This window comes from Pholcus phalangioides, unplaced genomic scaffold, assembly GCF_987345545.1.
Source record: "Pholcus phalangioides strain wild (caught in Gottingen) unplaced genomic scaffold, Ppha-v1.0 ptg000020l_1, whole genome shotgun sequence".
NCBI lineage: Eukaryota > Metazoa > Arthropoda > Arachnida > Araneae > Pholcidae > Pholcus > Pholcus phalangioides.
In genome coordinates, this window is record NW_028301613.1 from 11,713,011 (window position 1) to 11,725,768 (window position 12,758).

General features: G+C 32.9%; 1 protein-coding gene across 1 annotated transcript in view; it reads left to right on the forward strand.

Moving 5' to 3' along the window:
* LOC149070974 (scavenger receptor class B member 1-like) overlaps positions 1 to 12,758 on the forward strand; it is a 34,345-nt gene that overhangs the window by 13,217 nt on the left and 8,370 nt on the right. Inside the window, exons 6-10 of the mRNA XM_089248701.1 lie at positions 1,036 to 1,082; positions 3,026 to 3,098; positions 3,362 to 3,534; positions 7,089 to 7,207; positions 7,637 to 7,710. Of these exons, the coding sequence (XP_089104827.1) occupies positions 1,036 to 1,082; positions 3,026 to 3,098; positions 3,362 to 3,534; positions 7,089 to 7,207; positions 7,637 to 7,710 (486 nt within the window). The remainder of the gene's footprint in view (positions 1 to 1,035; positions 1,083 to 3,025; positions 3,099 to 3,361; positions 3,535 to 7,088; positions 7,208 to 7,636; positions 7,711 to 12,758) is intronic.

Sequence of the window (12,758 nt, forward strand, 5' to 3'; positions counted from 1 at the left end):
TTGAAACCTTCGTATAAAATGTAAAATATTTGGCAAAGGTCAGGGAATTGTGCAAAAATTTGATAAAAGTCAGGGTGAAAAACTGAAACAATGAAAAAAGAAAATTTGAAATTTAGAAGGTTAAAAGATTTTGGAATATATTTATTTCTTCCAGAGTTTTGATCAGGGAAATTATCAAGCAGATTTTAATGAGAATACAGTAAAAACCTATTGTAAAGGGAATTCACAATCACAGGAAAAGTTCTCAATGTAAGCTAATTTTAATCTTTTGCTCTGTCAGGTAGAACTTCATAATTCTTTACCTGCATTATAATCATCTTTTAGATTATTTTGTTCTAATATTAGCGAATGATCAGGACTCTCTAATCTTAAAATTGGTTTTTAGTATCTCAGCAATTGAGTCTCTAAAGATGTTTCTGCACAGAATTTTGTGATGCAGCTGTTCGGGAACTACTTTTATTTGCAAGTTCTGGTCAAATAAGCCTTGGCAGTTAACATGGTCTCTTAGGTACTGATACAGGCAAAAGTTGAATGAAATAGTCACATATCCTTTGTGTATATTGGGAAAAGCCTAGAAGTAGGAAGAGGGAGTTAAAAAATGTGACTTTTCTGTGACATCCTGTGTTGGAATATTCTCAGAGCTTGTGTGATGATCAATAATGATCATCCATCTTTTCATTTCAATTCTTGAAGGGAGGGAAAAACTGTCTTTTGTGGAGAATGTTGATGGCATTATAGGTGAAAAGCTTCACAATTTCCAACTTGCTGTAACTGAATACTTTCTTTATCTGTAATTATCTCATTAGCTGTTTGACAATAACTTGCAAATTGCTCGTTGTTGCAAGATTCTCATTATAAGCCATACTTGTTAGGTCAGACTTTTACTTTATTTTTTTTAATAATCAGAGTGCATGTTTAGGGATTTTCTAATTAAGATTAGAAGTATTCTCATGATCTTTAATAGTGGGTTTTTTTTTTCTTCTTTTAATTTCCTTTATTTTAAATACTTGAAAAAGGAATTATATCTGATTTCAGAACTGTTTCTGGAAGAAGAGAACCCTGTGATACCATACATGGAACAGGTGATGTAACATATTTTTTCTATGCGAGTTAAATTATATACATTTCAGTGCTCACTGCTTACTGTGATCTCTCTTGTGTTCTTGATAACAATAACCAATTGATATAACAATAGAAACTCTGTATCCAGACTCCATAACATAATTCAGATACTTTAATCATGTTTTTTAATCACAGTTATTTGATCATTTTTTATCAAAAACAATACTTTATATTGCAATCACCCATTTTTATTTTCATCTGTCTTGTTTGACAATGAGAATATTCTTAGATATTTCCAATACATTCTTGTTTTGAATTCTGCACCAAACATCTTAAGGTACTGTTTTTGTCTAGAACAGTATTGCAACATCAAAAGCCTTCATTCAGTATTTGCTCAAAGTTTGTCTGATTGTAAAAAATTACTTTTCAAATGAGATTACTTAAATGCAAGGTGATGTACTCTCTTACTTTATTTATGTGTATATATGTTGTGCTATGACTTTCTGTGTGTGTTTATGTATGTATATGTGTATGTTAATACACATAAATGAACACCAAAATTCTGTGTTTGTGTAACATGTCGTTGAGCCAAATTAACTTCATGGATTAACATTTCTCTTGTAAAGAAGTTAATTTATACTCGTGACGGGCTCACCCTCTTTAAAGCGAATGCCTGGTGTCAATTCAGCATCACTATGGTGCAAGGTTTCTTGATTCACTTGATGTACAAGCAAAGGGTCATATTCAGCACTAACTAAAGAAAAAACATGTTCTATACTGACAAGATTGTTTCTTGTGCAGTTGATGCATGCATTTATTATGCTGCTTCTGACTTGGGTGATATTGCTTAACAATTTATACATTTTTATTCATTCACAGATTTGATGAGTTTCAATAGAAAACAAGCAAGCTTTTTAGACTTTTCTACTCTTTGTATTAAAATTTCAAGTCCAACATGTTTGTACAATATCTATTTTAAATTGAAAATTATAGGGGTTTCGAATTCAAGGCTTTTTATACAAAAACTAATTTCTCTGTTTTTTATCAGGGGAATCCTAGTGCCACAATGCATATTTGCAATGCATTAAAAATATTTAGTGCAATCACAAAACTCCCTATGTTCTGAAATTTTTTCCATGCGCAAAATATAGAAAAAGAATGGCTGTCCTTCAGCACTGTATCAAAAGATTAGGTTCCAGTCTATATTTATCAAATCTTCTATATTTCTTTTGATCAACAACTTCACAGCATTTCAGTAACATGCATACCATACAAGATTTCTTTTAATTCAATATCATTGAAGTTAAATAAAGAGAAAATGAAATTTTAATTTTGTTGTCAAGTCAATTTTAATTGTCTTGATTTAAAAAAAAAAATCTAGATTAAAAATATCAGGAAGAAAAAAGAAGGGGGTTAAAAATAAATTACGGGGAGTACACACACATCCTGGGTACTCACTAAAATAAAATAAAAATACTACTCTGATTGGAAAATAATTTTGTTAATAAAGCAAGGGTGTTCGTGCCACAACCATGAAAATGTTATGAATATTCAAAGTAATATAACAAATCAACTAGAATTATTTTTTCCACAAAGAGACCCAAGAATATGTTCACACTGGGCCTTGCTTTTGTTTGGGTAATGGTGACCCTTAGTTTGATTACCAAGTTATCCACTCTGCAACATTACGATAAGCAAGATGTGCATTCCATTCCAACTTTCTGCCAGTGAAAAAATTGAAAAAGTTTTGATTTCATTTATTGTTGGTTCAAAAATTAACATTTATTGATTTTTAAAAAATCAATGTCCTGGAAAATCAGAACATATGGTCAATATATGGGGGGGGGGGCTGTCACTGATAAAATTTTTATCAAAATGGAAATTATTTTTTTATTTAGAAATGATAATCAACAAATTCTTGTTTTGTACGTATTTATTATTGTTATCTGCACTTCTAATCTAGCTGGGGACATGTGGCCACCATTCAGAAAATCCAGAGAAGGAAAGCTAGAATTGTTTGTTCCAGATATATGCAGGTATGTACGAAACAATATGAGAAAGAGAATGTTTTCTCTTTTCACATTGACTAAGAAAAATGAAAACCTCCTCACAGACCAGTCCAATTTTTTTTCTTAAGTTTTCATTCCTGTCAGCAATTCACATTTTAGATGGTAGACTGTGGAATGGCAAGTGAGCTTTAGAGCAGTTCTAGTGTTTATAATGTGTGTCAAATATTATTTACATATTTTTCTATTTCCATATGTTCTGATGCTAATTTAAATTTTAAATATTTTTCTAGTTCACTCGGATTGAGCTATCTCTCTGATAAGCGTGTCAATGAAATTGAATCTTATCGCTATTGGCTGGATGAAACAACATTTGACAATGGCAAATTCGAAGAGGACAACAAATGCTATTGCACTTCAACCTGTTTGCCACCAGGTACACTGGATGTTGAAGAATGCCAACATGGTGAGTTAAGCTAACATTTTCTCTAAACTTTATAAAATTTATATTTTTGTAAAAAACAGGTCAGAAATATCAATTCAGACTATCTGTCTTTTCCCTATGATCTGTGTAGCAGGGATGGGAACTCTGCGCCAATTGCGCCGCACTGCGCCAAAATTAATATCTTGCGCCATCCTGCTCCAATAGGGTATTTTCATATTTTTCTGCACCAAATAGCAAATTTTGCTTCAGTATGCCCGGAATTTCAGAAAGGATTTTGTTCCTGCTTTCCGCGAAACGATTCTTTCCGAAAAGAGCGTGTTTTATTCCACTATACTTCAGTCATCACCGTATTTAAACTATCGGCCCATCATCGGGCTTTCCATCGTGAAACCCCAATAATATCAGTGATCGTGCAACTGAGGATGGTTTGCAATGGTCTTTCGGATCTAAAGCGCAAATGCGAGTCAGTTTCTGTTTTCAAAAAAAAGTCGTCACTGGAAGCAGCAGAAATTACTGTAGTCGGTCGTCATTGCGTCAAATCCCGATGTTTCGTGAAAAAAATATTCCGGGAGTGAAAAGAGCACGTCCGCCGAATTATGATCGCTAATTTAGCAACTTTGCCGAATAACGAGTGTTAAATCGCCTATGTTGCAGAATAATGAGTGTTAAATCGCCAAATAACGAGTAAGAACGCCAAATAACGCGTCTCAGATCGTCAAGATCACCAAATAACGAGTGTCAGATCGTCAATCTCGCCAAATAATGAGTAAGATCGCCAATATCGCTAAATGAGTGTCAGATCGTCAATTTCGCCAAATAATGAGTGTTAAATCGCCAACCATCGTGTTGATTCTTCCGAAATTCTCTCCCATTTTACAACAATTTCTTTCTGAGTATAAAAAAATTGAAAACTTTATATAGAAAATTTATAATATCTATATAAAGAAAAGACTATAGAAAATGTTGAGCCCATTTGAAGGGCTGCTGTTCCAGACAGCAAATAGTGCCTTGAGTAAGCAAAAATCATCTTAAATAGACTGGTGCGAAAAATGTTATGACAGCAACTCTTTCAAACAAGATGTCAAAAGCCTGAAACACCAAAAACAAAAAACAAGCTGATCAAAAGATGTTTGATAACAAAAGACAATGCTGTTGTTTTATTTTGAAAAGGGGTGAGGGTTAATGAAAATATTGTTGTTAATTTCGCGGCTTCAATTTAAAAATATCTGCTCCGAATCGTATATTTTGCTGTTCCAAAACTGCTCCGAATCCTGAATTTTGCTGCTCCAAAGCTGCTCCGAAATGGACTTTTTCACTTCCCACCCCTGGTGTAGTGATTGACTGCAACCATTCATTTCAGGTTTATTGTAATGGTTTATTACTGACCTGTAATTACTAGTAGCATGATCAGCACCTGAATGGCATGGTGGTAAGGTAATCGTCTACCACCATGAAGGTTGCTGTCACCCCCAAAGCAGAATGTGCCAAAATCTGTGACGTACGTCGCAGAACAATTAGCGCTACTGCAGAACAATTTGGAAGAATTTGAGGAAAAAAAGCAAAAAAACACTATTACATGTATGGGAATTTTTACCACAGAACATTTCCAGTCAGGAGGGATTGTTGCAGAACAGTGCTAAACATTCTGCTTTGGGAGCTGTCACAGTCCCAGGTTCCAACCTGAGAAAGAATATAAATAAGATATTTTCCCTAACAAACTTGAGGCAACCACTGATAGATGATGCCTTCATTTGCAACTCAACTCTTTAATGGGAGTATATTGCAATATGACCAGAGTTGGTGTTTGGTGAAGTAGTAGTAGCATGACCAGTATAATATTGCTCTTTCTTTGATAATTTATTTAACCCTCTCCTTTTGGAATGATGATCCCTGAGATTTTGAAAAGCCTACTTTTCATGATACAGGAGAGCCTGGGAAATTTAGAAGAAGAGATGCAATTTCTTCTTCTAAATAGCTTTAGCTAGTAACTTTATCATTTATTTAATAAATTGTTCTCCTACTATTTCTGAAATTTGCGAAGATCATCAAGCTAACGTATCACAGTAAATTTGAAATATCTTTCTTCAGATATTGTAATTTATTTTAAAACAACTTTAAAAAGTGGTTTTTAAGTAAATATGTTTGCATCAATCAAGATCAGCACTTTATTCTTTTATAAAAGTAATGATTTGAAGTGGGAGTTGCCAACCCCACACCTGCGTCATGATTCCATTTTTTTTTTCTCTTTAATAACATAGTAATTTTTTCGAGCAATATCCTTTTCTTCATTATGCACTTGATTTCAGAAAGGTTGGCCACCCCTTCTTTAAAGCTTGTGTTGTATTGTAAGTATTCAGCTTAAAAATATGTCAGAGTTTAGTGTTTCGTGACTTTAAGAAAATTAAGAACCAAGAGTATATGAGGTTTTGCATATTCGTGCTATCTGCTGAGCATTGACAACTGAGCTGGCAGGGTTTGCTTTCTTTCACTGCAAGCAAGGCCATCTTAAATAAGTGCAGAGGTTGGGAGCCAAGCAGTTTTTTGGGTTCCTTTTATTAGTTAAATGAAAGATGAAATCAAAAAAAAATTTTACACATGTGTATTAATGAAAATCGTCAGTAGTTTAGGAGCTTTTTTTTATTTGGGGCCCCATTCATTAAGCCACCACTGACTACGGGAGCATCATTCATAGCACAAGCTCATGAAAGACATCTCAACCTTTTTTTGTGTGTGTTAATGTAAGCAGTGATTGCAATTGAAAATCATACATAACACTAGATACGCACTCAGACTGTTAGGTACACATACTCACACTTCCGGCACAACTCACTAGGTAGTAAATTGTCCTTGGTGATAGACCTGAGTTGTGCTCGCCTTGAAAAAAAAAAAGATTACATATTGAAGCCCCTGTGTGTGTATCATTTCAAATATACATGAGCAGTCAATATAAAATATAGAGAATAATATAAAATAAATTTATCTTCACTTCATCTTCAAAAAGAGTTATGATAAACATGAGGTAGACAGTTGTGGAATAAATCATTTGAGTTTATATTTCTTGCGAGAAAGTTTGATTCGATATAAGGATTTTTTTATATTATGAACATGTGTTTGTGGGATGAATTATGCTTGTGTGTGTAAACCAAAGTTTCCTTGTATTTCTCTTCTGGGTTTATTGTTCTTAGAGTTGGGGGCATATGCACAAAATCAGGAAAAAGATTATGAGATGAAAAGAACTGGCTGTTCCAATTTCACACAATAAACTTGCCCTGCAGTCTTTTTTTCTTTTTCTGTGCAAATTTAGCTCACTTTAAATTACAAGCGAAAACTTTTTTACATTTATTCCCCATTTTTCTTTACTTGCCAGTTTTAAAAACAATTGTTTTCAACTCTGATACATAGAGTTTATAATACTAATAATAATGTGTGTAGAAACAATTTTGAGAGACTCCATTTAGAATAAACTTTGAAATGAAATTTAATTTTTTTGTTAGGAATGTATGCATTCATTGCTTATTAATTCAGATGTAATAGTTTATGCGACTTCTGATTTTATATTTGCTCTTACCCAACAGGAGCTCCTGCTGTGGTTTCGTTCCCACATTTCTTGTACGCAGATCCAAGCTATATCAAGAAAGTCGAAGGTCTCAAACCAGATCCAGAACTTCATAAATTCATAATCGATCTCGAACCTGTGAGTACCATAACCTCTTCAAACCTTAGCCAAAACTTGCTATTAAAAATTTTTTTGATCGATTTGTGTTTATTGTACATCAAAATGCCCTTTGAAAAGGAAAAAAAGTTAAAAATTTAATTCAAGTTCAATTTTATGTTTAAAAATTTAATTTGGATTGATATCTTTACTGGGACATTACATAGTAATTAAGTTGATGGCCATTTTCAAGTATTCGTTTTTCCCCAAATAATTGTTTTATAAAATATTTTGAGGGAAAAAAAAACATTTTTTGTGTACTCTTTGTACATATTTAACCCATGGTTGGTTGCTAAGGGCTCATCAAAAATTAGTTTTATGAAGGTTGTTGGCAGTGTTTATTTTCAGTTTTGTATTATACTGTACTGGGGGTAAATAAATATTTCACTCTTTCACTTATTTTTTTACTAGCAACTTGGCATCCCTGTGAACGTAGAAGCAAAGCTGCAGATAAATGTAGCTGTTTCTAAAATATCCAGTATTGAGTAAGACATTTTATTTTTCTATCTCTTATTAAAGTCTATGAAAATTTACTTATCATTCTGTTGTTTTTTTCTGTTTTTATTTTGAACTTTTTTATTTTCTCATTAAGTGAAAGGGGCCATTCAAGTATTATGTAAGCAGATTTTCAGCCATTTCTGACCCTTCCCCCCCCCCCCCTTGTCGGCAAAATTTCGTCAGCAGCTTAGAATATTTCATATCTTCAAAAAGGGATGGTTGATGATGTAAGCAACCTTCAAACCCCCCCCCCCTGTCAGCAAATCCGGAACCCCCTCCCCACCCCCTCGATGCTGACATAATACTTGAATTACCCCAAATCTTATACTAAGATTTATCTAATCTTAAGCTAATTAAGATAATTCATTCCAAAATCACTTTCCGTAACTAAAACACTATTTTTCATAGGTTTCTATGTAAAGCTGTTTAATACGTTCTTAGGTTCTGCCTAAAATTTGAACATGTTTTATATCTAATAAGCACCCAAAGGCTGAGAAATGAACACCTTAATAACTAAATATATAAAAATTTATGGGAAAATGAGAAACACTGATAAAATCTTTTTCATTAAATTAAATTTGCACTATGCATAAAAAAAAATAGGCCACATCAGGCAAAATGCTCAATGGCTGAAAACAATGCTCATAAAAATTGTGGTTTGATTACAGCAGTTATCAATAGTCTACAACCCAGTCGAGTTCGTAGGTGTATCTATGTGAGATTTGGTTAGCTTATTTTCCTGTTTCATGCATGTAGATGGAAAAGTTTATCTTCTAGAATGTTTAGACCGGTCAGATTGTTGCTTGAACTGAAGAGCTCTGCATTGAAAATATTCATTTGCAGGCTCCTTTTGTTTTGTGCATTTTTTTCTTTGCTCAAGCTTTTATTTTTCCATGAAATAGTTTGAAAACCTTTCCAAAAGATAAGTGGGGGAACATCTGGAAAGACAAACTAATTGGATCGTGGGATAGTAATAACTCTGATGATCGGTGCAAAATTTCAGCTTGCAACCTGGCTGTGTTATGTTAGCGCTTACATTTGTATCAACAAAATCATTCATAAGCTGAGGCTAAAAAATCATGGAAAAATTTTTATTAGCTGCTAATGTTTTGAGCGAGATTATCACTATTACATTATAATGTACTTTAAATAGTCCATTCTGAGAAGCCTATTTTTAACTGGAAAAAATGTTTTATGACTGTGTTTGTTATCTCATTAAATTATCAGGGCTCCCACTCGTCCTACTTTTTGGTAAAATGTCCTACTTTTGTCGTACTTTCTCGGTTTTGTCCTACTTTCTAGTTTTTGTTTTACTTTTTTACCAAATCCTATCGACAAAATTTGTGTAATTGATTTTAATTGAGCAGGAAATTATTGATATATTGCCAAATATTACAAATGTTAGAGAATGCAATTAATGATTCTGCCAAAGCAGAAATTGTATAATTTTTAAGGTAATTTGGAAAGGGGGGGGGGCATGTGGACCATTTGATTGATACATTTTTCATTTGCTTAGTTTGAGGGTTCAAGTATAGTAGTCATTAAAAACTTCTGTCTGGATGGAAAAATAATTTTGTATTTATTACTTCATGGTCTTGGACAGTAACTAACATTCATCATTCAAAATTATGGTGCAAATAGGTGAAACAACAGTTTGCATTTGAAAGCAGTTGCATATGTAGGCCTATTCTAGGTTTGGTGATTCTGATGCTACCCAATAGCATTCAGTTGTCTTCTGTATTTTTAAGGCATGAAGAGGCATAAATAATATTTACAATGCTCAGCAAGGAGCTAGAAATGGAAGTGCTTCATTTGTCAAAAATGATTACACTGGCATTGAACAATGAATGAATTCACTGGCATTGAACAGTAAAATGTGAACAAAACAGTAGAATTTAAAAAATGATGAACAACACAGTAAAACTATCTGGTTCACCTTGCCTTATTTACGTCGGATCTTGTAGTTTACACATTTTGCATTGTGCTTTTGAAAGTGGTCTCAAAGGTGCGTCATTCTTAAAAAAACTTACGTCCTCGAAATTTGCTGTGCCTTGTCGAAGAGAGTTGACAAGCTCTTCACTTTGGAAGACTCCAAAAAAGAATGTAATATATATGAGGAGAGACAACAAAGAATTATCTGTGGTTGCTAGTGCACTGTTTTGGCCAAAAATTGGTTTTGTAACCAAACCATTTGTCATTTTGTTTTGGCTTGACTGAAATAGTGCTAGGGAAAAAAAAGTTAAAATTTTTTTTTTAATTATTTAAATTTATTTTTCTTTGCAAAAAAAATTTTTTTTAGGATTTTTTTTTCATTATGCTATGATTATGTTGTCTAAGGGGGTTACCCTCCCCCCCATCCTACTTTTTAGTCCTGCGTTTTCCTACTTTTTCTCATTTTTTGAGTGGGAGCCCTGAATTAGTTATCAAACCCCTGACTATTTGTATTATCCCTCTAAATATGCTACTTGTCCTGTACATCAATAGAGAAACAGGTTTTTAGGAGCCATACTGGTGGAGTATTCTATGCTTGGTGGTAAGGAACACTCACTATTTGGATTATTTTACTTATGGATTCAAATATAATTTTCGTTCTTTTCTTCCCCTCAATAATGTTCCTAAATTCTGAGATGAGTTCATCCTGGTGACCACTTTTCCATCCAATTTTTTCCTTAGCTATGCTGAACAATTTTTTATTTTGTTGTACCATGGTGTGCCACTCTATAAATGAAGAGGAATGTGCATATCCTGATTTTGACTTGAGGGGTCCCTAGGTAAAGCAGGCATGACTAAGCTCCCCTACAACTTTTCTTGAAGATGTTTAGTTAGTGAGGAAATGTAAATGATTGAAATTCATGTCCTCAAAATTCCCAAAGCAGAATGTTTTGCATTGTTCTGCAACAAGCCTTCAGCTGACTGAAAATGTTCTGTGGTAAAAATTCCTTAGTAGTGTTTTTCTGTATAGAAGAGTTCTTTTCTTGAAATTCTTCTAGAGATTGTTCTGTAGCAGCAGTGATTGTTCTGTGACATACATCACAGTTTTTGGCACACTGGTTTGGGGCTTATTGAAATTCATGCCCTCAAAATTATTTTCAACCTTTGCACAAATGCCCCACTTGCTCATGCAGACGTCGAGCTAAAGGTATATGGTGTATATTTGTGTACAATATTTTCTGTGTATATAAATGTACTCTCAGCCCAGAGGAAACATTGCTTGTGATTCATTGAACCTTCATCAAAGTCATATGGTATGCTACTTACTGGGGAAAAGAGGGATCATGTAAATTGCACTTTGCTAAATATTCAAAATGTTCTAGAATTTCTTAAATGATAAGTTATATTCACAATAATCAGTTTTATTTTGATATCAGGTTTTTTTTATACTTTTGATTGAAAAATTCATGGGGCATATAAAAAGTCTCAGCATTTCTAAGGAAATTTTTTTTCTTCAGTGTGGATTACTCACTAGAAATTAGGGTAGTTATTTCAAATGCTATTACCTCCTGTAAAATTCACCAACTAGTAAACCGAATATTGAATGCCATGTCAGAGTGATTTCCATTTTTTTTCATGAAGTATTTTTGCTTTGCTTTGCTGCTAAATTTTGGAGATTTTTCATGAACTTTTCAGAAATGGGTAAGCATGCATGCATGTTTAAAATATTTTTTATACACTTCAAACTTGTTATAAGTTTAGCAATATTCAAAATTTTTCATTTTTATTAGCTCTCAATCACGCATTGTATCATTGTTCATACATTCAACATTACTTTGTGAATACATGAAGCATTAAGCGGTATTTCTCATGGTAGAGCTAGTGTTTTGAATGCTGTAAATTGTGATATTCATTAGTTTAATGTAACATGTCTTAAATGTGTATAATGTTCTTAAGCAAATGTTTTGATTTTTTAATTGTGTAATCGTGAATCCTTGTATGTGCGTTAAGATGACTAGGGCTGGTCCAATTAATTAGGTCAGTTAATCAATAAATTTTTAATTGCAGTGACAGATTTTAGTTTAGACTTGACCAATTTGATTAAAATTTTTATTAAAAGTATGTGAATTAACTTGGATTTGTTTGAGAAATTTGAAAAAGCTGATTAGATGTCTTACAAATTATATTCCTACTAGCTATAATACCCAGCGCTGCCCAGGTTTTCTTCAATTATTTTGAGGATTGAACAAGTGACAAAGCATTATAAAATAATAAACTATTATACAATATACTGGCAGCATTAAAGAAGTGACAAACCATTGTAAAGGCATATGCATGTCGGAAACGCATTGCTAGGGAACCACGGTAAAACCAAAGTAAGCATTCCAAAAGTGATTGTTGAGGCTCAGGAACCATTGTTACCTGACAGTTTTTGCCCATTTCAAGCATTTACCCAGCTCTAACAAACTTTTAAAGTAGCTTATCATTCAAGTTGGGTCCTGTTTGATATATATGCAAAATTTGGCGAGGTGATAGATCTAAAATTGTAGATTGTAGAGAACATATAAACAGACAGACACACACAGAAAATCAATTATATATATATATAAAAGACAAGACCACAATTTATTGTCTCCGCTATCAGCAGTAGTTTTTCGTATTCTTGGAGAAGCATCTTCTCTCATGTACTATTTTAAAGCAGTTTCTAGGAAAACAAGCAACAGTATGATCAAAATTAGTTTTGAAACCAGTGAATAATCTAAAATAATGAATTAAAAAAAAAAAAACCCTTAATCCAAGGGAAAAAATTACAGGTTTTGACAAATTACAAGTTCAGCATATTAAAGTGCTTTAAGCAAACAGCCTTAATTTCTTAATCTATATTTGTGTGCATCTGCCAAATAGGTATGTGTGAGAGAAAATGAATAAAATATATTTTTATAGCATTTATCAATATTATATGGTCACAAAAAAAAATATTTGATTAAAATTTGATTAATTTAAAATTGTTGCTTAATCAGTTAAAAATTTTAATCAGTTCCCAGCCCTAATTATGACACTCTTAGTTTGGAAAATTTAAATGTGTTCACTTTATTGTTTATCT